At 44.7% G+C, this 27,519-nt stretch overlaps 2 protein-coding genes across 3 annotated transcripts; one reads left to right on the top strand and one right to left on the bottom strand.

Moving 5' to 3' along the window:
• Positions 1-328: 328 nt before the first annotated feature.
• ATOX1 (antioxidant 1 copper chaperone) lies at positions 329-5,124 on the bottom strand. The gene is made up of 4 exons (XM_027899656.1): positions 5,008-5,124; positions 3,736-3,811; positions 2,259-2,411; positions 329-528 (listed from the first exon to the last, which is right to left on the bottom strand). The coding sequence occupies exons 1-3, from the start codon at positions 5,011-5,013 to the stop codon at positions 2,278-2,280; spliced, it is 216 nt and encodes a 71-aa protein (XP_027755457.1). The 5' UTR covers positions 5,014-5,124; the 3' UTR covers positions 329-528; positions 2,259-2,277.
• A 2,059-nt stretch (positions 5,125-7,183) lies between these two features.
• G3BP1 (G3BP stress granule assembly factor 1) lies at positions 7,184-27,343 on the top strand. Of its 2 annotated transcripts, none has more exons than XM_027899638.1 (12): positions 7,184-7,297; positions 17,767-17,880; positions 19,103-19,184; positions 19,538-19,711; positions 20,514-20,604; positions 21,112-21,205; positions 21,566-21,770; positions 22,520-22,621; positions 23,003-23,114; positions 23,402-23,527; positions 23,612-23,742; positions 25,540-27,343. In XM_027899638.1, the coding sequence occupies exons 2-12, from the start codon at positions 17,786-17,788 to the stop codon at positions 25,744-25,746; spliced, it is 1,419 nt and encodes a 472-aa protein (XP_027755439.1). In that variant the 5' UTR covers positions 7,184-7,297; positions 17,767-17,785; the 3' UTR covers positions 25,747-27,343. The 2 variants fall into 2 exon arrangements, with proteins under 2 accessions (XP_027755439.1, XP_027755440.1); XM_027899639.1 differs by having other exon boundaries at positions 23,633-23,742; positions 25,540-26,635.
• The last annotated feature ends 176 nt before the right edge of the window (positions 27,344-27,519 follow it).

Genomic DNA, 27,519 nt, shown 5'->3' with positions numbered 1-27,519 from the left:
GCTCTAAAGGACACTTGGTTATCCTTGACTTACAGGGGCTACAAGAATCCCTTCTTCCCAGAACTTGCATCCCAAATGGAAGGCTTGTCTGTTCTGTGAGGAAAAAAATGCCAAGACACAGATCCCCTGAATCTAAGTGACATTCAAACACAGTTCTTCTGAGATATGTCCCTCAGGCAGAGGTCACAGTCAGCTTCTAAGGATAGGTGCAATTTCCTGGGAGACCTGTCTTGCATGTAATGGGTAGTTTCCCATCCCTAAAAGCCACCTCTTTTACAGAAAACCATTCAAAGCATTACAGAGACACATAAGACACACAGACATACACTGAAAGTTAAAAGCAGTGCCTCGATTTACTGTGGGACTAGAAACAAAACCTCCCCCTCTAGATTTCTAAAGCCCAAGGTGCAGCTCTCTCCTCCTGCCAGCCTTCTGCTTCCTGACATCTGGCACAGGTCAAATGACACAGCAAGCTGGGAGACATGCAAACAGTTAAGCCATCTTTTTGCTGAAGCCATGTTTGAGTTCCTGCAAAATAAATAAATACATAAATAAATAAATAATGGAAAAAACCCAAGGCCCAGAGGAGACAACGTTATACAGAGGTGCCCTCTGCCGGTCACAAGCCAAGAGAAATTCATCCACCAGAGCTCCACGCCAAGGATTTGCAAATTCCCTCCCTCCTTTTATGGATTAGCCCCTAAAAATATTCTCTGTGGAGGGAAATGTGGTGTGCAGAATTTAAAGTCCTGGTTTTTACCCCCTGACTGCTAAAGTGATTTATCAGCAAACTACTTGCAAGGGCTGTTCAGCTACCCCTCTCTTTTGTTTTGGATCTTAAAATCCATGCGTAAGTCAAAGAGCTTCAAAGTCAGTTAAAATGCAACAGGAAAACAAAAGTTCTGCCAGGTCGGTCAGCCAAACTGATCCCCCAGCTGCCTTGATGTAATGTAAGGAAAATGGTGAGAAAACTGGGCCAGGAAAAGAGACACGTCCACATTATTTGAGACTGTCTTTCCTGTAACAGTTAAATTCTTCAGGCACTCGAGACATAATCCCCAAGTCCCTGCAAGTTTAAAAATCCCTTGCAGTCAATACCACAAGCTGAAAACTATTTGAGGCACTAATCAATTCAGAGCATGTTTCTCTCTAAGTGGAGATGTTATTTGATTAGAGCTATGATTTTAAACAATTTCTGGGAAGCACTGAGAGCCTGCTCAAATGAAACAAACTGCAGATTTTACATCTGTTAAGTCAGTCTATTAAAACAATGCAGATCTATTGCACACACTTCACTATCAGCTCAACTCTTTCTTTTATCAGTTTAATTCCTGCTGGTGTAAATCCCTGATTTAATTTACTGACTGGGAATTAAATCAGCATGAACTGGTTTCATCGCATCTGTGCTGGGTATTTGTGATGATCCAACCAGACTATTTAAAAAATGTCATTGGATCAGAAAGCTCCACTGACAGAAACAAGCTCTTAAGAGATGCAATTTAATAACCTCGCACACTGAAGAACAGCACATGCAGTGAGTGGGCAGCCCCTCTCCTCCCACTTTATTCTTTTCCACTGAAATTGAATCTTGTCTTCAAAAATATTTTACAGTCAGGAGAGTTTTGTACACATCCTCACAGCGCTGGAACTCTGGGAAAACTGACAGGCTGCAACAATCAGGCTGTCACTGGGACTGATGTCCAGTGGGTTTTGTGCTCTGGGAGCTATTCAAACCCCAATATTTTACGTCCATGAGGGTGCCAGGGTGCTGCTGTTTTTCCATCCTTGAGTTTAGTGGAGGATTAACAGCGTCACCAGGAGAATCAGCTATTGGAGGTCCTTGTGCTAAGCACTGACCCACCACACTACGTACCCATAGGGCTCTTTGTGTCCCATCCCTCTCCCTCCTATTGTTGGGGCCCACCACTCTCTCTGGTCAGCTGCTGAACATCTTTGGGAATTGTTTTCATGCAGGATATGCTCTGGCAAACTCCAGCTTCACCTGGAAGTGGCACAGAGGCTGTGTTCTACCTCTCCACTACAGATGGGCTTTGCAGCGTAGCTGAGGGGTCCCACACACAAATGGTGCTGGCTGTGTGTGGTCCAGCTGCTTCTCTGTTATGAGGGGTTTGCTGAAGCTGGATCTGCAGGTCTTTTTTCATTTGTGCTTCCCAGGGAAGAAGCCTGGTTAACCGGGAGAGCTGGAAAAAGCTCAGATCTCCCTCTTCCACACTGGATACACCTGGTATACACCTAACCTCCTCCCACCAGGCAAGGCTACTGTGCAGACTTCTCCCCGAGGTAGGAAGCATTCTTTCCAGTCTTCCTCAGGGTTTCCAACAGAGTGTCAACGTTGTGCTCTGAGTCGATGAACACCTTCTTGTTGGGCAGGTCAATGTCAAACTGCACACCTATGAGGAAAGAAAAGTTTTGCACATCCAGAAGCAGCCAACTGGTGCGAACACATGGAAAGCTCAACTTCACGCATCTGTGCTCCCCAGGCCGTCAGTGAAATGGACATTTATCTCCTGCCAGCAAACTCTGATACCACCACCAGCCAGCAAAATCAAACTAGTGTCCTGCCAGCAATGGAGGGACAAAGGTACAAAGGGAGCCAGATCTGCTATAGCTCTGCACTGGGCACCACAGTTTCTCAACTGCTTTAATCTGCTCACCCCACCTTGCACCAACAAAATCACTCATGCAGTAACCAGAATAAAACTGAGTTTAAACCAACCGCTACAGTCTCCACCCAGAGCTCAGCCTGTGCTGTGGTTTAGCATGGACAGGGTCAGGACAGGTTTCCTCAGTGGTGGGGGTTCCTAACAGCTGTAAGTAGAAGGAAGGAAGAAACCTTTTCCCATGTGGATTTCCCAGCAGCTAATAAAAGTGAGCCTTCTCAGCCCAGTGAAAACAAATGGACGTGAAGTCTCTATCCAGTCCTTTATTTTCACAAAACCTGTAGATATGTATCAGTTTTGAGAGCTCTGCCACCTCATCACATGAAGCTGATATTTCCCAGCACGCTGAAGAGTGATGGAGGTGGTGACAGCCACCCGTGGACAACCACCCGTGACAACCACCTGTGGGATTGCCACAGCCTAATAATGGGGTCTGGAAGAACTTGCAAGGCCTTTGCCTTGCTGACTGAAAGCTGTTCTCTCTTGGAGAGGAGCAAGTCCTCACAACTGGCGAGTGCAGGCTAAATCTTTCTCTCTTGGAAATGCCAGCATACAGGAGACAGGGGTTATAATTTTCTAGGTGGTATTAAAAACAGGCTATACAGACAACCACCAAACACTCTGCTCAGCAGCTCTTCACTGTGACTGCTGATGACACATCTAGGGAAGCATCACAGATACCCCAGGCCTCCTTGGAAACAATGCCAGGCAGGACATCCACCTCCCTTCCTTCTGGCAGCCTGAGCAGGGGTCTACCAATGTCCTTCCCAGAGGGTTCAGGGTGAGGCCCTGGTGATTCAGAGCCCCCTGCAGCCATGGCAGCTCCTCCCTCCCTTGACCTTTCTCCAAGGGTCACACAGACCTGCAAACAACCAGTGACTTGTTACTGACTAAGGAGCAGGCTCAGAGCAGAGCGGGGAGAAGTTTCCAACTTCCAGCTTTCACCCATGGCATTACTCTTCAAAACAGGATCCTGGGGCACTGCCATCCTGCCCTGGAGCCGGTGTCGCTGCAGAGAGCTGGCTGTCCCCCACCACACCCAGCACTGACTCACCTCCCAGCCTGTGCAGGACACGGGTGACCGCGTTGGAGCAGCCTTCGCAGGTCATGTCCACGAAGAACTCGTGTTTCTGAGAAGAGGCAGACGAGGGGTCAGGGAGGGCACAGCTGGCAACACATCATGAACGCTCTCATCCTCCACGCTTGCCTTTCCGCTTGGGGAGGTGCGTTCAAAGCCTCCCCAGCCAAAAGGTCCACACATGCCACTAAGGGATCCACAGGGAAAGGAGAGCTCTTGGTACTCCTCCCTGCTTGCGCCGTTCCTCACAGCATAATCCTGAGGGAACTTTGGAGACTGCCTGGCTACCTCCAGGGTCAGCACAGGTTGCCATCTCTGTGGCCTCTGCTGGACTCACTCCACCTGCCCAGGGGAGCCCAGGAGATGCAAATCTCCTGCCTCCGGCTACTCACTGTCCTATCTTAGTCTGCGAGGTTTTCGGTGCTTCCTCACCCTTATTCTTCTTGTGTCTACAAGGCCTCTGGTCCCCAGCATAATAAAAATATAAACAAAATAGAAATTTTAGGAGCATTAGTGATGTTTTTTTCATCCTTCCAGTCCACTGGGGCCCCAGTGATAACTTCACGACTTGTGAGAGACACTGGGTCAACACAAACATGCTTGCCTGTAACTAATCATTGCCTTCAACCTCTGGCACCAGACAGGTCCCAGTTTCCTTCTCTCACACGCGCTTTTTGCTTTCCTTAAAAAAGAAAAGCAACGCCATTTTTCATTTGTTACCTGCCACCCATGCTCCATTTATTATCTGCCACCCATATGTCATTTATTACCTACAAACCATATATAATTTGTTACCTGCAAACCATATTTCATTTGCTGCCTACAACCCATATTTCCACCTACTCATAACCACCCTGTGCCCCCCCATACCCCCTGAACCCATCCCGCCCCTGTAAGGCTAAAACCCTCTTAGGATCATCCACCGCGGAGGCAGCTCGGGACAGCGGATCCCACTGGGATTTATTTTTATTTTTTTTCCAGTGTCACTGCCGTTTCCTTCATCTTTATTTCCCAAAAAGGCCCTGCGCGCTCTGGGGCGGTGCACGGGGAGGGTCCCAGCGCTGCTCCCGCTCTGGGGGATGCGGGAGCTGCGGGGACTGGGGGAGCCCGGGGGTGCTACGGGACCCCCACGCCTGCCCCGGTACCGGGCAGGGCCCTGCTTGTCCCGCCGGCCCGCCACGTCCCCGGTCCCCACAGAGCCCCCCCGGCCCCCGGAGCCCCCCGGCCGCGGCCCCGGCCCGCACCCACCGGCATGGCGGAGATCCCGGATCCCGGATCCCGGCGGCGGCCGCGGCGCGGAGGAAGGGGCGGTCCGTGCCCGCTCCACGGCTGAGCCCGTCGGGAGGCGCGGGGTGACGGGAGAGGGTTAAGGGGAAAGCTGCGAGGAAGTTTTGTGTCATGGCCCGTCCATGTGGACCCCCGCTCCCAGGGGAAGCATCAGCGCAGGGAACAGAGGGAGGTGGGGAGAGCCATGAGATGGGGCCGGGCTGCTCCTGAAAGCTCCTTCCTCTCTTGTCTTTGGAGGTTTGGAGACTTAACTGGTTCAGGAGAGTTCTGGTAGACTGGATATTGAGCGAGGGGAGGTTTGGGGGGCGTCTCTACTTCAGAGCAGTTTGAGAGGCAGGATGCTGGTCCTTGAAGATGTGGCTGCTTTGGGGTGCTTGCTGCTTTGGTTTTTTGTTTGTTTGTTTGTTTGTTGTTGTTTTTGTTTTTGTGTTTTGTTTGGTATTTTTGTTTGTTGTTGGTTTTAGTTTTGTTTGGTTTGGTTTGGGTGCCTTGGGTTTTTTTGTTTGATTGGGGGCTTTATGTTTGGGTTGGGTTGGTTTTATTTAATTCCCTGACTGTATGGTCCCTTGAAGGATAATGAGCCTCTCTCTGAAAAACTTGAGTCCCAGGTGGAGGAACTGTGGCAGGGGATGGGAGCAGCTCAGGTGCTCTGGCAGGGAACCTGGAGAGGGGACAGTGCAATACAGACAAGGCTGGGAAGAGCTGTATTGTGGGATGCTTCCCAACCACGTGCTGGGCTTCAGTATCTTCCTATTCAGAAGCCCAAACTGCAGCCAGAAAAATAACCAGGGTGTTTCTGGATGCTACTATACCAGCTGGGGGGTGAGGACATCTGTTTTGAGGTGCACAGGATGCTGCTGCTGTGATGATGTTTTTATAAAAGAGGAATTACCTGCCCCGTTATTGCTTTGCGGAGAGATGTCCAGGATCCCCCTGGCAGAGTTTGTTTTGGATGGGCTTTGGTGCTGGGTCACTGGGCTTACGTTAAACTTTGTAGAAGACTGCAGTGCTGATTTATGAACTGGCAGATTGCAGCGTGGCTCAGGCTATAAATAGCCGTGGGGTGTGGGGGGAAGGATATTAATGCTGAGCGTGGCCCTATGCCAATCCACTGTCTGTATCTTTAGCTGCAAGGCATAGCAGGGAAGGGGTTAGGCAGCGTTCAGGGATGTGGTGGTGGGAAGGAAGTAATTTTTACAGCGAGAAATCCATCTCTGACTGCTCCGTGTCATGGATACATGCGGGATGGACGTGACACAAACAAATGGAAAGCTATGGCTGCCTGGCTCAGGATGGCTGCCTGGCTCAGGATGGCTGCTCCCGCTCCCTCCTGGCACTCCCGGGGCTCCCTGCACCAGCACCTGCCTGTGAGGAAGGATCTGAGAACTTCCAGGCCTTTCTGCTCCTTTGCAGGGCTTGGCCCTCGCAAGGTGTGTTAAGGAATGCCCCTGCTGAGCGGCCAGGGCGCGTCTGGCCTTGGTGTGAAAAGCATCCTCCACCCACCCCCATTGGGGGGTTCCCTCAGGTGTGTGGGGCCAGGTGAGAACCAGCGAGCCTGTGACAGCGCAAAGAGACGCAGCCACAGGCGGGAGCCGCTGGCTGTTCCCTGTTGGGGGCCCTCTCAGCACTGAGTGACCTCGGCCCTCACCACATGGTACCCCCTCCCGCCGCCATGTTAGGGGCTGCCCCCCTCCCTCCAGCAGGAGGCGATGCCGAGCCCCGCGTGGCGGCCGCTGCCCCTTTAAGGCGACTGGCGGGGGGGCTGTCAATCAGCTCCCGCCGCGCCCTCCCATTGGCCGCCGCGCCCCGCGGGGCCCGCCCCCGCCTATAACGGGGTTTACCAGCGGCTTCTCAAGGGCGCTGCACTGCGGCTCAACCACACTGCGGCGCCTGGGGGCGCCCGGAGCGTCGTCCTATTGGCTGCGGGGGAAATCAATCACCTCTCCGCCGCCGCCCATTAGCTCGGCCGGCTGTCAGTCACTCCCACCGCCCTGCCCAGCCCCGCCGCGTGGTTGGCCGACCGTGCTGCCCCTCAGCGCTTCGCCCGCCTCTTTCCCACCGCAGGCCAATCGCCATCCGAGGGATGGAGGCCGCCGCTCTGCGATTGGCCGGGGTGCTCCCGCCGGGGTAGGCTGCGCGCCGGATATATGCTGCCGGCGGCAGAGCACGCTGCTGCGTGAGGCGCTCCTCGTCCGCCGGGCCGGCCTGTGGTGAAGCGGCGCCTCACGCTCCCGTCCCGCTCCACCCGCAGGTGAGGGGGCTGGGGGGGGCGGTGTGGGGGTCACCGGCGCGGTCGCGCCTTCCCACGGGGGTCGCGAGCCGCACGCCGCGGGCCGAGGCGCCTCCGGACTCGTAGGCCGCGGGCCGGCGGTGCTGGCGCGCCAACACCACCCCCCCACACACACTCACACCGCCCTCCCGCCCGGTCCCCGCCGCGCTTTGTGCTCAGCGCCCTCCCCATCCCGGAGCCCTGGCGGCGCCGCGGGGCTCCCGGCGGGAGCGGTGCGATGGTGCGGGGCTGGGGGGGGCGCAGGGGGGGTCTGCGCTCACGGGCCCGCATTGTGTGCGGGGCCAGCTTTGTTCTCGGCTGAGCGGGCTTGAGGGCGCCTCGCCCTTCGCTTTTGGTGGTTTTTTTTTTTTTTGGGTTTTCCTTCGCGGAGGTGGGGTCAGGGAGGGCCGAGGGGTTCCCGTTCCATGTGGGATCGACGGGCAGCGCTGGCCCCTGGCACGGCCCGGGCTCTCTGTGTATCAGCTCGAGGAGTCTCCTTGCTGGAACTTTGTAGCTGAAGGGGAGTCACAAGTCGACCCAGGAGAGCGTGTGTTTTATCCTGAGTTACCGCATGACCTTGGGTGAATCCGAGATCAAACCAAGATTTAAATACGAAGTAGTTCTTGTGTGAAGATTCTTCCAGCCTCTTGTAAGGCCCCAGATACATTTGCTGGGGAAAAAACCAGAGAAAAGGCTTCAATATACCTTCTAGTACCTCTTAGTGTTGATTTGGATGATCCATTGTATTCCTCTTTCTCCACGTGCTTACCTGGTGACCTTTTTATGTTATGGCTTGCACGCCCATAACAAGTGTTCTTTACAAAGGAAGGGATTTTTTTCCCCACAATCGGGTGAAAGCAGCATTTGCAGCGAGCCGCCATGTTTCCAGTGTGTGCTATTTTTGGCGAGCCCGTGCTCTCAACAGCCAGGAGTGACAGCTTTAGGAAATGTGGACACTACTACCAGGCTTTGGAAGCTGATGCTTCCAGGTGCCGTAAATCAACCATGGGGAGTGCCCGTGTGTTGGATTGCTTGTAGCCCAGAATACTTTTTAGATTGATGTCATACAGGGAAGTGCAGAAGTTGAGAGACAAAAACTGCATCTCAGACCTTTTCTAGATTCTTCCCTTTGACCACATTTTCACTTTTCTTATTCACTCTCTGTAAAGAGTAAGCTAAATGGCTTTGCTAGAGCTCTGTGATACTTCAGTGATGCTGGTTGGCAGCATGTTCTCAGCCTGTGAACTGAACTCACCTTTCTTGGGGCGTTTCAGTCAATATATGTGATGTTGTAAAGCTGTGAGTCTAATTTTAAAAAATAAAAAAAAAAAAGTGGATGGCATATATAGCTAAATCGAAGGCTGGCTGTACATATTCACATGCTTAGGATCTTAAATCCTTGTCTTTATGATGGAGATCTCACCACCTTTTTGATAGCATCACGTGTTCCAGGGACTAGTGTACCTGAAAGGCAGCGTTAAAACCTGCTAAGAAGTGTAATTGGACAAAGTCTGTTAGAGAAATAATTAAATCAACTTTGGAACCTTTGCCAATGTGTATCTTATTTTTATACATGTACAATTTTTTTAAAATCTTAAAAAGAATCTTGTATGCATTAATGTTAGGTAGTGGCCTCCAGTTCTTGAGTGGTGGTAATTTGGCAACTGCCTTTTTTGGTGGGCTGTGTTCTTTAAAGTGTGAACTCCTTAAGCTGAAGACTGGGAAGCATAATTAAAAACGGAGTTGTAGACCTGGTGGACAAGACTTTGTCTGTGTGGGTCAAGTGCACACATCAGAATCTTCTGTAGGGATCCTTTGCATTTGCAGTTTAAGAAACAACAAAATGCGCAAGAATACTTGTTTATACTGTGATTGCAAGACCCCTGCTCTGCTGCTGGCACAGCAGCACTGATGGAGTTCAACACAACTGATGAAGTTTGAACATCTCAGTTATAAACAGAATCTTTATGCACCCCATGAAACGGCAAACTCTTTAGTTCAGAACATTAGTGCTTTATTTTTCACCTTGCAATTGTAAGGCAGATATACAGAGCAACACTTCTAATGAAAGTAAAATAAAGTGATGATGATGTTTTTAAGTTCTGGATTTTTCTGTTCATAACAACGGTAGGTGATGAGAGAGCACTCATAAGATGAGCATAAGTGGCCTGTTTGAGTTAGAAAACATTTGGGTTGATAATTCTAATTTTTAATAAAAGCACCTGGGCCTTCCTTTTTCTCTGGCTGAGGAAGGTGATAAATAAAGAATCAAAGAGGAAATCAAAGTAGAGCAGGACTTTAGCAGGGTGGTGCTCGTTGCTGTGCTGGCTGTGGTCTGCTCTGCTTGGAACAAACCAAAAGTAAAAGTGATGGTTTGGTCTAGGAGGCTGGATGCTTTTTCACAGGTGCTCATATAAAATCTGCAGAGTTGAAGTAATTATGAACTTCTTGGTGTAACTGCTGGTAGACTTGATACTCTTAAGCTAGAAAAACCTTAAAAATTCTGATCTTTAGGTACTGTAAAAGAGTCCTTAAAACCTTGCAGGCAGTGAATGTTACACTGGCCTGAGGTCCTGGTTTTGCTCTGTGGAGTCTGGGCCTCTTCCAGGAGGGCATGGCTGGTAGAGTTCTGCTTTCAGAGCAGGAGCCTGGGAGCTGTCAGTCATGTACGAATAATCTGTGATGAACCTGACTCCGTGCTGAGGCAAACGTGCAGTGCTGCCTTCTGAAATGCTGGTGGCCATCTTCCATTTTCCTGTGCTCTGCCCTGGACTGTTTTTTTCTTGTTTCAGGACTGCAATAGGACTGACTTTGTTTTGTTTTTGATGTAACACTGCCATGATGGATCAGTCCTCAGTGCTAGGATACAGATGATCTATGAAGTTTAAGCTCCTCTGTGACTTAAATGGGTAGAGGTGAAAGAGTTGACTCTCTTTACAGTTATCTGTTGCTTGGCATGCAGAAAATATTTTGTTAAATCTTAATCCTGGTGGTTTTAATCCAAGTGGGAGTGAGCTTGAATTTCACTGTAATGTCTGTGTAGCTTGGTGTTCTGATCTGCCTCTTCTGACTGCTGATGAGTAACTTTTGCTTTTTTACTTTAAGAAGCTGCAGTGGAGCCAAATGGAAAATTTGCAGACCTAAGAGAAGACGACTGGACCTGCTGCCAACTTCATCGAGATGTTGGAGCAGCTCTTGGATGTCAAAACAAAACCTGCTCTAATGGCAAAATCACAGGGTCTAAGTAGCTGCTTTATCATGAAGCAGGCTGGAGAGCAGTATAGGCAGAAAGCTGGCTGTTATTTTTCATTTAAAAAGAGTAAACAAACCATTCAGACTAGCACTATCCTCCCATCCCACCCTTTAGAATGAGATTTGCATGTTTAAAAGGTAATTTTGCAGAAAAACATTATTTCTAATTGTAGGGTAAATGAGGTTGGAATAGGTCCAGTTAGAAAGGGAAGTCCTTTACCCAGGTTTGAGAGAGCATACTTAGGAGAATCTGATTTGATAACAAGTAGGAATTTGGAAGCCAAGCGAAATAGCTTTAAATAGGAAGAAAGAAAAAATAAATCCACATCAAATTAGGCTCAGCACTCAGGGAAGGCAAAGGGTTTTGTGGGAAGAATAAAAAGAAAACCCCACCAGTTTGGTGAGAAATTCTTATTATATCACTTTTAATAGGAAGTTTTCAAGGCTCTTTTAGGTTGGATTCTTTTTTTTTTCTCCCCTTGTAAACAGGGCCTGTTTTGCTGTTTGTCTTTGGACCTTTATGCTCTTAACTACAGGGATAGTGTCTGGTATCATTTTCCTTACCCAGATGAACATCCTTTCCTTACTGTACAGCTGTAGATGCTGATCTCAACTACCCTAAATTACACTTTGGGTAGTCTTAGTATTTTTCTCCTCTGCTTTTGAACTTAATGTTCTAGAAGATGCATTTCTCCAAATTGGTCTCTGTTCTTCTAGATTCTGAGTATTAGCATTAGAAATCTTCAGTTTGTCTCTCTCTTGCTTGGTAGAGCTGAAAAAGCCAAGGAGCACTGAATTTTGTCTAAAAAAGTGGTGGATTCTGTTGTATCCATCAACTTGTGGATCACACTTAGGTTTGTCAGCAAAAACACGGGCAGATTTCTACAGTGAGGCTCTTCAGCAGTTGCTGGTTTGTTTATTTGTATTCTCACAGTGTTTGAAGGGCTGTGCATTGCTGCTGAGTAAGGCTTCCCATCTGCCACTGGCAAGCAGAGGGGTTTTTCAGTACTAGCATGGACAGTGCTGAGTGGAGTTCTGAATTATTTTTTAATCTTCTGATGGAAACGCTTTTCTTGTGCTTAAATTTGGTTTGATTGCTCGGATGGTTTCATTAGAAAATAGTTAAGCTTCTAATTTAGTTCTTCTTGTCCATATGTTGGTGTAATGTGTAGCTTTTCTAGAGTGTCCCTCAGTGGTGTGTCTCAGAGAGCTTCAGAAGGGGTTCTCTGTCTTTCTGCTGTACTGGATAATTAAGCACAGAGAAAGCTGTTTGCCTGATGATTCTGGTTGCTGTGTGTTATTTTTTCAGGATCCAGCTCCCTGTAACAGCTCAAGTATCTTACAAACGTAGGCACTGCCTGCCTGTGTAGGTTGTGTGGGTCATACAGTGGTCATGAGTCACTCGAGAATGGAGAAAGGGCTGTGCTAAGTTTGATGATCCAGTTCCATGTTCTATTAGGTGTTGGTTTTGAAGATTATTAAAGGCTTCCCTGTCTGAATGATATGTCTGGCACTTCACACTGCTCTGAAGTGCCTGCTTCTGGAAGTTCCTAGTGAATATGTTTATGCTATGGACTATCTTAATGTTTCCAGGAGATACTGGTTAGAGTTGGATGCTGGTAGCCTCACAACTTGCTCCAGTTTGATCCTCAGGATAAGTTATGCCATCAATGAGCTTTCAGACTGTGGCTTTCAAGCATTTTGCCTCCTGTGAAATAGTGCTGCCTTTAAGATAATTTTTTCCAGGCAGACAGTACTTTCCCTGTGGATCAGTCAAAATGGAAAAAAGATGAACTGGGTGCAGGTAGGCAGCTGTGATGGCTTCTGTCCAAAATACAGGCTGTGTTGCTGTGGCATTGTCTACCTCTGCATCCAGAGGGAGGCAAGGAATGAGACCTATTTTTTTTAAAGCAGATTAGTGTTTTGGGACTTCAGCTGCTCACTTATTTGAGATGCATTTTCAACTCTCCATAATTTAGGTTTGGGTCAACAACTGGATTGTTTTGGGTTTCTCTTGTTCCCCTTGGATAATTTAGGCTGTATTAAAATAAGGGTATCTTGGTTTATCTGGAATCTTGTAGTGCTTTTAAATACACATTTCCTTGGGTAGGTTAACATCAGTTTTCCTATTTGAGAGCAAGGTGGTGTGATGATATAAATCCCCAGTTGAGATGGGCCCTGGAATTTGCCTAAGGGTGCAAGTTTAGCTTGTTTGTGTTTCATAGTTTACACTGTAATGTTTTATATCAAGGTTCACACAGGTACCAGCCTCTCTTTTGTTGCTTAGTCATCAGCAAGAGCAGATTCTAGCCATGTAAAATATTTGGAGAGTTGGAATTAGCTGAAATTGTTTTGCTTTTGTTGTTGAACTTTCAATCTACATCATGCTTCTTACAGGCACATTAGGCATTCATGACTTTATTTGTACTGGCAATTTTTTTTTTAGTCCAAAACAGCAGTAATAACTGTTTTTAGTGCTGATTATTCTGTCCATATAAATGGTTTATGGCTTTGAACTTGCTCACCTGTTGCTAAGCAACTTGGAGAAATCCCAAATGACACTTAATTAGGCAATCCTATTAACTATTGACCAGACCTTTAATTTCAAGCAAAATTGCTGTTTGTCTGACTTGTAGTGTGTTGTGTTTGGATACAGATGTCTCTTTTCTATGTGAGCTTCTCTGGGCGTTCCTTCATTTTCAGAAAACATTTTTAAGTTAAGGAACTCACTGATACCAGAATGAGGGTGTAGAATTATGTGAGAAGTTTGACATTTTGGTTTAGAGGGAAAGAAATATCTTCATCTATGTAATACATCAATCATACTGTCAGGATTGCTTTTGAATAGTCAGATAAAGTTGTAGAAATTAACAATCTGAATTATATTTGATAGAAATTGATGAAGTTTTTGGAAATAGTGCAACAGCTCTATGAAAATAGCTTAGTGGGTTAAACCTGTAATTAAAAGAGTGAGGAGGCAACATGATTGTTTTGGTAACTTGTAAATTCCTCCAATTTATAGAGATAGGAAGGAATGGAGTATCAAATGTCACCTTATATCACTGAACAGCCAAAGGACAGAGTGAACTGCTGTGTAATATTCCAGTCAGACAGAACTATGGTGCGTTGTAGTAACTTTGGCTTTTTTGAGACTGTTTCTTGTATTGAAATGCAAGTCAAAACTACAGAATTGAAGGTGGCAGAGAACAAAGACAGAAGGATAATGTTAAAAACACACCAGAGCCTGCTGAGATTGATTCAATTTTAACTTGTTGTTTTGTTAGTTCTGATGATTTTCTTGACAGAAGATGTTTAAAATTGCCATACACTTTGGGAAGTGAAATTTGGGATTTTCTAACTTGCATGTTTTATTTCAGTGTCTTGTGGTCCTTTGGATTGTTGTGTCAGGCCGAGGGGGTTTTGCCTGAGTCTCGGGACAAGCTGTCTTAAGAGCTTGAACATCCTGTGATGTGCATGGGACAGGATCCTGTTGTGTAGGAAGTCTAGTAGAAACAGATTCAGACTAAACTCCTTGTCTGATTTAAAAATAAAAAAAAAAATTGATTTGGGACAGCAGTAATTAGTTTGTTTTTGCTGTGTTGCAGTTTGATAAGAAAATAGTGACCAATGCTAGCTGTTAGCTGTTGAGTCCATTTTTTGGAGTACTAATATACTAATAGGTTTTGTGGACCTAAATCTGAATTTCCTAATACGGAATTTACATAAATGGCTCTAATTTACATAACGGTATTTTAGAAATTCAGTGCCTGACATTGATTTTCTGCCAAGTGGGAGCATTGTAACAGATGGTGGAATTTTCCACCAGCCAGGTGATAACCACTGTAAAGGAGGTATTTGTCTTCCTGTAAGTCCTTGATTTAAGGAAGAGGTTTGGTTATGCTGCAGAGTTGTCCTAGAGTATTTTTACAATTCAGCTTATCCAATTTGTTGTCATATGGAGTAATATGAATGCATGATTATGAATGAATCTTAAATAATCTGATTTTCAGCTTTTCCTGTCAATTTTCACCCTTTTATCATTATGTCAATTCACAGGAAAATGTGTGGATAAACTTCTATCAGGAGTAAGGTAGTGACAGTTCAAACAGTTGGTGCTATTATGTGCTGTGCAGTAGAAATGTAGTATAAAATATTTGCAATTTTTCTTGGATTGGGGAATAGTGGAGTAATAAATTGCTCCTGAATGGTAGGGAGCAAATATTCTCTCAGGAGATGCTTGGCTTCTGCCATTCAGGTTGTGCTGGCTGTAGAATGAGAACAGATGGCAACTGGCAGCGTAGCAGCAGGTGCAGCAGCAGTAAAACCAGATTGTTGTCCTCTGATTAGGCCATGTAAAGGTTTTTACCATTTCTTTTCAGATCTGCTTGATGACAACTGGGCACTCTGCTGTTCCTGTTTGCATCTTAGGAGTTAGTGCTGATGGATTTTTCAGCCTTAGCGGTAGGGAAGTTCTTTTATGTATTTTGTTAAGCATGTATGACAGAAATCATCGACACAAGCCACTTTACTTTCAGTGTTTCTCCAGAGCACTGTGGAGGGTGATGTGCCTGTGGGTTAATACAGGTGAGGACTCTGGCTGAAGAACAGGAATCTGGAAGAGCTGTTGGGGAATGAACTGTTGAGATTTGAGTGCTACAGTTTGCCATTATGTGAGGATGTCAAGCTTTATATGTTCATATTCTAGAAGCAATTGAAAATAATTCTCAGAAGAGCCTGATTTCTTATCAGAATTGAGGAGAAAACCTACCTGTTGACATCTGTAGAAATAACCTTCAATTCCAGGGAAGTGAGTCTTCACAAAGAAATTAAGTACACCTCCAGTCATTTTCCAAATGGTGATCTTGAGGGTATATGGTAAGACTGGCTTTTCATCTGTAAACTCACAGCACAGAAGCAAGTTTTTTAACTATTGTTGAGCAAATAGATCTTGCAGTGTCACTTATGTTGACTGGATCTAAAATGTGCAAGTCTTCTCTGTCTGCCATTACCACTCCCACTGCTTTAGGGTTGGCCTGCTTCTAGTACTGACAGATTCACAAGTGCTTGAGATGAGGAAATAAGCAGTGGTATCCACCACTTAGCCTTTACCTTTACTGTTTATTTCTTATTATCTGATAATATTTTATGGGGATCTAATTTAACATGCACTGGAAGGCAGTTGAGTTCATATCTTGGAGGTGTTTGTCACTTCAGACTGTGCTGGGTGTTGGACATCTGTAATACATTACACTTGGAGTTCAAAATCTGCTTCATAACCACAAATAGTGAAACCTTCCTGAAATGAAAGTGGTTTGCAGAATCTGAGCATTTCCTGCGGGCCAGACCCAGCCATGGACTATTTCTTTCTTCATGGTTAGCTCTTGAAAACATCTTCAAAAAGCTGAAAGCTTCTGAGTGTTTAGAAAAGGCTTTTTCAGTTCTAGGTCATATTTGGTCTTACTCTTTGTGGACATTATCATGTAAAAATATCTCCTTGTGTGGTGGTGAGACACACATGTCCAGCTGGACAGGTATGCATCCTCTGGAGCCAATCAGATCTTTTTCACTGTGTGTAAACCTAACAAAGTGCATTTTAAAAATAGGATGGGAAGACTTCTTTTTTTAATTTTTAAACTTACAAAGAGGAAAAAGTGCCTGTATGTGGTTGTATTAAAAGCAGAGCAAAACACATCAGTGTATGTGAAATTGTAGCTCTCTTTCTTGTCACATTAATAGCTTTCCTGTTACATCTTCTGGTTTGAACCCTTACTGCATACCTCCTAGTGTAGGAATTGGTGTATCTCCTGCAGAACTGGATGCAGTGTGTGCTTACCATTGCTGGGAGCTGGGGTGTAATCACATCCTTGGATATACTGCCTGTATGTTCTGACAGTGTGACTTTTTTTGCAGCGCTCTATATGTTGTATGTTTGAAACTGTCACTGCAGTAACACCCACCAGGCAGGTCACCTCTGTCTCTTGGAGCTCTGGTCTGTTGTCAGTTCTTGGCAGCCAAAGGATGACTTCTCTGAAATTCATTAAATATAATGAAAGTATTAAGCATCCAAGATCCTGAATTGCTTTTTAGAGGGCTCTGCTGAGTGAGGTGTTGGGTTTGAGTTGCATGACACACCTGTAGTATTTACCTGTGGAATTTGCATACTATGTGTTGGAAAGGAGCCTGTAGTGGAAGAGATTGGGGGTCAGGAGTGAGGAGAAAGTTCTTTCATCAACCAAACTGTCTAAGCCCCCATTTTGCTATTGATTGGTACAACTTGGTGTGAGGCAGAAGACTTATATTTGTTTCTGTATTAGGTACCAAGAATATGCCCTGGTATTGGTATATTGGGATAAATACCTGTATTGCTATTTATCCCTATAAGTTTGAACCTCTTTTGTATGAGTATTTGACAATAAGGACATATGGGTATGTTCTTTGGTTTGGGCTGACCTGTCCTGAAGATTACACATATTGTGTAACCTACCTGCAAAGACTTTATTTTTGTAACGTACAGATCCATGGAAATTAGGTAGAAGGTACCCAGATGGATTTGTCCCTGGGTATGGGTGGTGCTGTTCACTTGACTGGTGCTCTGAATTGAAGTGAGAAGCAACTTGCTCTGTTTGATGGAAGCAGTGGGAGAGCAGCATGTATTTGTTCGTTGCATAGTAATTTTAATATAATCCGATATTCCTCTGCAGTGCCTGACACTCACAGCAAGCAGTGCTGCGCTGCTGATAAAAATAGATTGGACTTACCATGACCTTTTAAAAATGCTCCTAATACAGTAGCACAGGCTTTGCCTTAGAACATCTGACTTTTAATTCTGATTGTGAAGTCAAGTGAGGTAAGTAGAATTGGGATCGACTGTAAATGTCTTAGCCACTTAGCAAATCCTCTTGAAGAACCGTGCTTGCTTGCCACCTGCTTTTTACTGAGGATATGTGGGATGATTACTGGCATGTTATGAGGTGATGTCTCTCACCCAGGCAGCCTCTCTCACCACTGGTTTGGTACCCAGGAATCCTCTCCCTAGCACCAAAACACAGATGACTCTGAAAGCACGTTGGTTAAACTGCTTGCCGGGGTAGAACACTCCTGGTGCGTGCTTTCTGCTGTGATTATGTGGCTTACGCGATCAGGATGTGAACAGCAGTTTGAAAGGCTCGCGGTTTATGGAGCTTTTGTTTTCTCCACAGTTTTCAGTTGACCAAAGAAATGGTGATGGAGAAGCCAAGTCCCCTGCTGGTCGGGCGGGAATTTGTGAGGCAGTACTATACCCTGCTGAACCAAGCACCTGACTACTTGCACAGGTAAAGCTCTGCTTCACTTTGGTCTCTTTTGCTCTGTGGATTTCTCAGTTTGTGTGTTAAAACTGAATTAGCTTATCACCATGTCTTGGCTTGCTGAACTTGGACATTTAAAATCTGATTTATTTGGGCGAGACTCTGGGTGTAGTTTGCTTTTGGTTTTGATAATCTGGATTAAAATGCGAATAATAAAGATTACAGGAATTCTTTAAATATCTGAGTCCTGGCTGTTATTGAAATGCTGTTAGACATGTATTCCAAGCAGAAAAGAAGAAAATGTAAAGTCAAAAACGTGTTGCTTGCTTCTTCTGATTGTAATCAATATAAATTGAAGTTGGATAAACATTATTTAGTTAAGCATTTCTCTAGTTTTGTTGTGATACAATGCCCCCAGACTAGGAGGAAATGTGGAAAATGTTGTATGCTTGTGTAGTGGTATCTCTGAGGAGTCGTACCGGCAGCTCTTTCTTAACAGAAAGTCAGGGGAAATGATGAATGTACAGCAGACTACAGTCTGTTATCCAAACAAATCAATCCCCTTTGATTTGACAGGTATCCTAGATCCTGGAACTAACCTCGTTTATGAAGATGTGCTTTGAGTAGCCGGACAAACAATTTCTAAAACCTTCTTCCTTCCAATTTTTGGAACACTTACTCAGAGTGTTTCTCCGCTTAGGTGGACAGCTGACCTTGTCCATTTGGGTCAGAGGACAGTTCACAGTGTGCCATGGAATTCAGTTCTAGTCTGTTATCTGCTGGCAGAGTGCAGCCCTGCGATGCTTATGGCATTTTAGCTCATAATCCCTCAGTTACAGAAAGGAAGATTGACCTGCAGTACTTTACTGTACGTGGGCAAAACACTGCTCCTTGCTCAAGCCTGAAATAGAACTTGAGGGGAAGCCTTTCAGCAGTCCGGGTGTTGGGGGTATTATGTTACTTTGGGGACCTTGTGCAGAAAAGGGGATGATGGGATTGGATCGTTAGCTCCTGTGAGACTTTGGGTTTGGCTGTTAGTACATGGGTCTCTCAACTTACACGGGAGAACTTTGCGTTTTCCTCCCACCCCCAAATTGCTAGCAGGATTATGGGATTGTGTGGCTCTGTTCCAGTGATTCAGACAGAAAACTTGCTTGAGAGTGTATTATTCATAGTGTACTGTAATGTAGAGGCTTAAGGTTCTTACATAGATAGCAAAGCTTAGCATTTAAATATTTCTTTATGACAGGTTTTATGGAAAGAACTCTTCCTATGTCCATGGTGGCTTGGATTCCAATGGAAAACCAGCTGATGCAGTCTATGGGCAATCTGTAAGTACTTAAAAAAACCCCACTGTTCTTTCTTTCTGTTTTGTCACCTTTGTGGTTGCAAGAGAAATACATCCAGCTGTGATTCATCCCCCCTCTGTCCAAGTGCTTTCTGGAAAAAAATAAACTGTCTTAACTGTAAACAGCAATAGTTAGGCAAGATGTACTTCCTTTATTGGAAAACTCATAATGTAAAATTGCTTGCAAAGCAAACTTATAAAGGATGTTGCCAAGCTTTCTCTCCAGACTTAGGGAATCTATTCTAAACTAGTGTGTTACAGTTTTGCTCTCTTTGAAAACTGTTAACAACAGAAGTGGCTTCTGCAGTGCAACCCATCTGTACCATCCTTTCACAGGACATCCACAAGAAGGTGCTGTCATTAAACTTCAAGGATTGCCACACAAAGATTCGTCACGTGGACGCCCACGCCACCCTCAACGATGGTGTTGTGGTGCAGGTGATGGGGGAGCTCTCCAACAACATGCAGCCCGTGCGCAGGTTCATGCAAACCTTTGTGCTCGCACCCGAGGTACGTTGTCCTGAGGGCCTGGGGTGTTGCTGTGCTTCTGGAACCCTGTCAGGATCCAGGAGCTCCGTCTGGTTGTGTTGGAATCTGCAGTGTTAGGCTGGGGAGGTAGCTTGCCACTGAAGTCAGCAGTAGCATTCTGAAAATTCCTTTGGGAATTATTCTGCTTCTGTCTGATTGTACATTAACCTCGGATATCAGAATTAGAGTTGTAAATATCCTGACTTTTGACACCTAGTGTGCAATATGTGCAATGCATATTTTTTCTTGAGCACATTTAAGTTATGTTATCTTTGCCCTGCTCTCCCAGCAACTGGTCCTCTTACTGAAAAGAACTAAAAGAAAAAGGGGAATGTTTCCTGTAACATGGGTTCCAGATTTCCTTGTTGTATAAAGCACTGACTTAGCTTTTGAAGTGGCATTTTTAAATAGACAACGTTTTTTAACAAAGTAGTTCACAGAATAGAAAATTATAATGAAAAAGGAGTGTTGCAAGATTATCTTCCAATATGACTTGGAGATAAAAATTGATACTTTTGACACTAGGAAGTTGTCATTCTTTTTTTTTTTTTTCAGTGTTTTGAGCTCTTGGAATTAAAAGCACTACTACAGTTTTTTCCTTTGTTTCATGCATACGTGATAGTTTGACATGTCTGTCTTATTTTCCTGTCCCACATAAGGTACTTTAGGAGCCAAATTTGGATTAGTCTTAAGTGGGAATGATGATTTGTTTCACATTATTTCAGTTCTTACATTACTGAATGGATGTAATTGAATCAGTTTCTCCCTTTCATTTCGCTTCCAGGGTTCTGTTGCAAACAAGTTCTATGTCCACAATGATATCTTCCGCTACCAGGACGAGGTTTTTGGGGACTCTGACACCGAGCCTCCAGAGGGTAAGTAGCAGAAATTTTTGGATGGCTCTGTTGGTTAGTTTGTTTCTGGATCTATATCAGCATTCTGTATTCTGACCAAAGGAATCTTCTTGCTGGAGAAGGCAGATCAGTGTTAACTTTTATGTGCTTGTAGTTTTTTTTTTTTTTTCTCCTTCCCTGTAGTTTCTTTACACTCCAGCAGGGAGTTGTGACATGCAGATGATTATTTTTCTGGCATATTCTGTTTCTATTAAAAGGATTGTAAGACTTGTTTTGGCAGTTGCAGTCAGATTTGTAGGCTATAAATCTGGTTCTCTGAAGTATTTGGAACATGTTGTTTAAACTTGGTCAAAACTGAGTAACCAAAGTGATAGTGGAAATATAAGGAAATGTCTGTTCCATGTCACATCTTGATAGTGTTCTTTGGCAGACACTTCACCTGCATGTTGTGGTAGGTGCCTTGTCTTTAAACCTCGTACTGAAGATGTATTTGATGGAGGTTTTTTTTGCTTTTTTGACCTTATTTAGAATCAGAGGAGGAAGGGGAGGAACCTGAGGAAAGACAGCAGACACCTGAGGCTGTTCCTGATGATACTGGTGCTTACTACGAGCAGGCTGTCAGGTAATAGTATATTTATAGGTGAAGTCAGATGTTGTGTAAGACAGGCTGCTTGTACAACAGGTCAAATGATTTTATTGCTATTCATGGTTTTCCTTTTACAATCAAAAAAGATTTCTGTTTATTGATCAGCTGAAACCAATATGCTGTTAGGCTGAACATGGAGATGGGTTTTTTTCACTCTTCACTGTAACAATGCAAATTTGCATCCCTGTGCATTGTGGCCTTACTTAGATTAGCCTTGTTCTTCATCTCAGATGTCATGTGCCTGACTTCTCTATTGGACAAGTAGGATTCCTTATCACCAGTAATAGAATAAATACAATGCCACCCCTTCCTTCCTTTTGTGCTGCTGTATAATAGCAATGACATTGAGGAACACCTGGAAGAGACAACTGCAGAGGCAGAGCCTGAGCCAGAGGCAGAACCTGAACAGGAACCTGAACCAGAGGCGCAGGAAGAAAAGTCTGAACCAGTATTAGAGGAGTCAGCTCCAGAAGAGACGGTGGAAAAGAGTCCTTCTCCAGCTCCTGCTGATCCAGCTCCTGCAGTGCAAGAGGACTCAAGGGTAATGACAATGGATGAGTCATTTTTATGTGGTGGCTTCATCAGTATGCTTGGCTCTCCTGTCTTTTTTCAGAGCATCCTCTCTCTGTCAAGAGAAGTATCTGAAATTAAGTGTTTGAATGCTCTAATTCCACCCCCCCCACCCACACACACACAATTACTCTGCTTGTGACCAATTGCCTCCTTCCTATTCGTTTTGTATATGATAACAGGTTGAAATTCTAGTTAGTAATTTAAAATACCAGGAGGTAAGGTCAGGCTTTGTGTATTTGGTAGGTATGAGAACTGTGTGGCAGCAGGGAGAGGCTCAGATTCTTTGTTTGTAAACATTGCTGCTGAAATTCTGAAGGAATGCAACTAACATGCTGAGTCAGGAAAATGGGTGAAATGTGATTTTATTTCTACCTGGGGATTTTTGTCACTCCTCAGTGTTAAGGGAGGCAGAAGTGGACTCATGAAACCAATACTTTGGTTAACCTCGATGTTCTGCTTGGTCTTGGGTCACTGCTGTGTCCTATTTCAACTCTATGTAGAATTTAGCAGTAGGGTGGAAGTGTGACTCCGTTGTCATTACACAAAGTCTTTTGAGTTAAATGATTTGAAGGAAATTGCAGGGAAGCTAGTGGCTGGATCCTGAATTTCAAGGATAGGTTAAAATCTGTCACGGTTATCCTGTGTCTGTTAGCTGTACTATCAGGATTATATTTCAAAAGAAGATGTAGTTGTATTGTTATCATCTTCTTCTTTAAGACGTTTTCCTGGGCATCAGTAACCAGCAAGAACCTTCCTCCCAGCGGGGCTGTTCCGGTATCGGGAATACCACCTCATGTTGTGAAAGTACCGGTCTCGCAGGTAAGAATCCAGCACCTGGAGAAGCTTGTGCTGAACTGGCTGACAGTAAACTGAGGTGGGGAAAAATACAGTGAAATCTACTTGCTTATGGATCTGACTTCTCAGACTCCAGAGACTTTAAAATTCTGTGATTCCTGATAGACTTCATAAAGATGTTATTCTATGGCTTTTGGATTGAGAAGTAATTGTTTCTCATGTGAGTCCTGCATGCTTTTAGCATATAAGCCAGTGTGAGCTAATGTGCATTTTAATCACAGGTGTAAAGAACTATTATTTTTTCCTGTATTTTATCAACAACTTGACAGTGAGCTCTTAACAGCTGAACCCTATTGATATGTCTGTCTGACACTCAACTGTTCACTGCTTTTTGAATTGATCCAGCCCCGCCCTGAGGCAAAGCCCGAGTCTCAGACCCCACCTCAGAGACCTCAGAGGGATCAGCGAGTGAGGGAGCAGCGAACAAGCATCCCTCCACAGAGGGGTCCTAGGCCAAGTAAGAGAAGCTACAAAGAATAAGCTGTTTTTTGCTGTTTAAAGGGTTTTGGGGAAGCAATGTGACAATTAAAGCTTTTAAATTTTGTCACTAGGCAAATGATTTCTGCTCAAGTGTTCGGTCTCATTCCGGTGATAGAAAACAAACAGTTAAAAACTTGCTAGTGTAGAATGGTTACCTTTTTATATATATGAATGGATGAGGAGTGTGAATTCTGATTCTTGTATATGGTGCTAATTCTGACCTTGGCTTGCTTTTCTTAAATAAGTTTCACTTTTCTGTTCAAGTTCGTGAGGGTGAACAAGGCGATGTGGAAACCAGACGGATTGTGAGATACCCAGACAGTCACCAGCTTTTTGTTGGGAACCTTCCCCATGATGTGGATAAATCTGAACTTAAAGACTTTTTCCAAAGTAAGCTGGTTGCTTTGCTGCCCTGAGGGGTTGGGGTTGCAGCCACAGGCGTGGTCAACAGAGCATTCTAATGTATGACCCAAGAACTTGGCTTTTCTCTTGCAGGCTATGGCAATGTTGTTGAACTTCGCATCAACAGCGGTGGAAAGCTCCCCAATTTTGGGTTTGTGGTGTTTGATGATCCTGAACCAGTTCAGAAGATCCTTAGCAACAGGGTAAATAAACTTCTAGTCAGTGCTTTTTGGTCTGTTGACAACAGACTGTTTTTCAGATTAACAGGAAAAGATTGTACTTGGTCCCGTTGGCTTTTCTTGAGCATATTAAAGTAGGTGTGATGTCCTTCTATCCTGTTACCAAGGCTCGTGCAGTATTTGTACAGATGGAGTCTTTTGTCATTGAAGTAGCTTGTAACAGCTTAGGTGAACATGAATTTATTCATTACAGAACCTTTTTCTAAGGGGAAGTTGCTGAACACAGGAAGCAGCTAAATAGCTTTCAGGAAGGTAGAGAAGAGAGTCTGATTCTGTGGACAAGTAGAATCTTGTTTGTCGAAGAGGTTGAAAGGAAGAAGCTGTACTGGTGTGCAGGCTGAAAAGAATTGTGCTAACAAAGGCAGGAGGTACCTGCTCAGCCTGTCAGCAGTGATTGCTAATGCACAGTGTGCACCCATGACTGCGTGGTAGGCAGTGAGTCTGGTTGCACTTAAGGAAGCACCTCTATGAGCATCTTGATCTTGATCTACCCCTGCAAGAGTCCTAGGGCTGCTGGGCTACAGGTACACTGCCTCATCAGCACTGCCACAAACGCTGCTGCCATCCCACAGTGAAAGGTGTCTGCCTGCATGAAACATCCCAAACTCAGATCAAATCTCAAGGCTTAAAAATCTGTACCCAAGTTGGCTTTCACCTTAAGCACAGACATTTACTGGCCGTGCTTCTGTGCAGTGAGGAAGCAGAGAAGAAGAGATGTCCTTGGTGAAGATCTGGGCTGTGCAAGTACACTGCAGTTTAACACACCTCCTACCCTGCTTGGAACAGCACTGCACTGAATTCTCTTTGTAGTATCTGCTGTGGGAATCGCCTTGCAGACAGGCTCAGTGCTTTGAGCAAACATGTCCTAAAACTGTAGGGCTTTTTTTTCAGGATAAGGCTTTGGTAGACAGCCAGGAAAGCTAAACTTGATGTCTGCTGCCTGATGTGAAATGTGGGTGTTTACAGTGTAACATGGTGTGCTGGTCTTTGCCCTCCTCAAGCCATCAGCTGTGCTGCACAATGTGCTCCATCCTTCAGTCTGTTCTTCTACAGTTAGTTCAGCTTGTCTTTTTCAGTGAATGGCTTGTCTTTCCATTGGATGAGAAAGCACTGTGCCTGTACCAAGGCTGGATCATGTTTTTCATGTTCTTGTGTTTGGAATAATTTGAAACAAGCGAGTCCTTAGTCCTGTAGTTGGTGGATTCTTGCAGATTTCAGCTTTTTGTCGGGTTGCAGATGGGATTTGTGGGATGTTGCAGTTCTGCTCCTCTTCTGGTTTTGCTTCACTGAGGTTTCTCAATCAAGAAGCCACTTGTCACTGCAGCTCTAAGAAAATGAGCGTGACCTAAGTGAAAGACTTGACTGGCCTGTGCAGCAAGGTGGTAGAGAGGATCTGACGTTCTTCATGCCCTAGGAAAAATCGTCTGGGACTCTGCATGGTGGTAGACTGAGTTGCCACATAGTAATAAAAGGAGGTTGCTGTTAATAGTGCAGATCCTTTTTCTGAAATGTGTCAGAATGGTCAGTGTTAAGCCTGAGATGGCTTTTCAAGTGTCACTCCTTTGCATCTTTATACCTTCTCCAGTAAAGCCACAAGACTGGATGTATAATTTGACTATTGCCATTGTTTAGTAAGCAATCCTAAAACATTTCAGTCTTTCACGGAGAGGAGGATATGAGGTAGGGTTGCAGGAATCTGCTTGACCTTGAAGAGCTACTGGTGAGTCATTACTGAAAGTCCATTCTCTGCTCTCATTGCAGCCCATCATGTTCAGGGGAGAGGTGCGCCTGAACGTGGAGGAGAAGAAGACACGAGCTGCCAGGGAGGGTGACCGCAGAGATAACAGACCTCGTGGACCCGGAGGCACTCGTGGGGGGCTGGGAGGTGGGATTCGAGGGCCTCCACGTGGAGGAATGTCCCAGAAGCCAGGATTTGGAGCTGGAAGAGGGATCGGGCAACGCCAGTGAAGGCATCATCGCGGATGTTGACACGGAGGCGCAAACCCTTTTTCCTGCAGATTTGTGAATTTCAGCCTTGGGTGTCTTGGAATGTGGCCCTAGCCTGTTATAGACTGCTACGTTTGATACTATTTTGGCCCCTTTTTGTTTGTGTTATGGTTCTGTGATTTATTTTTTTTCTAGTCCTTGTCCCAGATTCCAGCTTTGTGGAACAACGTTTTAGGAAAAGTGGATTTTAAAAAGAGAAGAACTGAATTTTCTTGTTAACCTCAAACTTACAGACTGAATTTTTTTGGTACCAGTGGTTTTTCCTAAAGGAATGTCTCTACTTTTTTTCTTTTTTTTTTTTTTTTTCTCTCCCCTTTCTACTGAATTTGGGTGCATTTCAGTCAGTGGAATGATATTTCACGTGCATGCGTTCAAGAGCCTGTAGGAAAACATAGTACTTGGCAAGTATTTCAAGGGCAGAAAAACAAAACTATTGATGTTTCTTTGAGGGTCATATGAACATCCTCTGGTGTGGAGATATTGCCACTTGAAAAATTGACTTTCACCTTTCTCTTTGTGGCGCTGTAAGAGTGGAATAATGGGTATCTGTAGAATCTCTTTTTCTTTTGATACATGATCACAGAATGGAATTCGAACTACTGTTTTACCACTTTGAAATTTTGGATTGTGGGATAGCTTTTAAATGTCTAGAACTTGACTCTTCAAACACTTTTCCTGAACTTGTGAAATTTTTTATTGAAATAGGGAGTTTTTTTCATGTTTAGTTTGTATTTGTATAAAAAAAAAAAAGCAAAATTGTTGTGCCTTCTATTTATCTCTCATTCCAGTTTTGGCAAATTGTTTTAAAAAATAAAAATAAAAAAGGTCTAGATTTGCTTTATCAAGTCAAGAGTATGCTGGAGTTTTTCCAAGGGGAAGAAGCTCTTCCTTCAGTCACCAGGTTTACTAGGTAAAGGTGGTTATAGCTAAAGGTTTTAAAACCCTCTGTGCATCATTTTAGCTGCATTTAAATAATTGAAAACAAGCCTTTTTTGGATGCAGAATTTAATAACTTGGACTTGAGGCTGGGCAGGTCCTGTTACAAATGTTGCAAAAATACAACTGAAGAAGAAATACCTCTGTAACATCCTTTACAGTTCCAGCTGTTGTATGTTAGTAGAGTTATTTTTGCAGTACTTCATTCCTTGCTTCTGCCAGACCTGTAGTGGATAAGGTGGCATTTTTGTCAGAAGTACAGAAGGTGCCTGTCTGTCCTGGTGTGAAGATGTTGAATGGTCTCCACTGCCTCTGAAAGAAGATGAAACTGAAAGTAAAATACAGAACTGAGTAATTCCAATCCCAAGAGATTTTGAGATTGTGCTGCACAAAGCGCTGTTTATGCAGTGCGTGGTGTTGAACATCCGGATGAAAACAGCAGTTTTGTGTCTACACCAGACCTTCAGATCTCTTGGTAGTACAGAAGAGCTGTTGACTTACCTGTGTCAGGTTTCACCGTGTCCATGTTTTCTTGGTTTATCACTATGACTGTGCACATGCAGTGTGTCATCTCTTGACCTGTGCTTACTGTGAAGCTGGAGCAGAGCTGCCCTCACTATTACCTGTTCTGAAGAGTCATTTTTTGCCTTTTACTTGCCAAACTTAGTGGTTGAGCCTGGTTGTACTAAATGTTTGGTAGAGTGTTGGTTTCTGGTTTATCTTTTTTTTTTTTTTTTTTTTCAGAGTTGTTACACTGTTCGTCCCTTCCCTCCTTACAACTGTGTCTTAGATTAGCCT

Source organism: Empidonax traillii, unplaced genomic scaffold, assembly GCF_003031625.1.
Source record: "Empidonax traillii isolate 1590-97213 ecotype Southwest subspecies unplaced genomic scaffold, ASM303162v1 scaffold680:size346369, whole genome shotgun sequence".
Lineage (NCBI taxonomy): Eukaryota > Metazoa > Chordata > Aves > Passeriformes > Tyrannidae > Empidonax > Empidonax traillii.
This window is presented reverse-complemented; position numbering and strand designations above follow the sequence as displayed.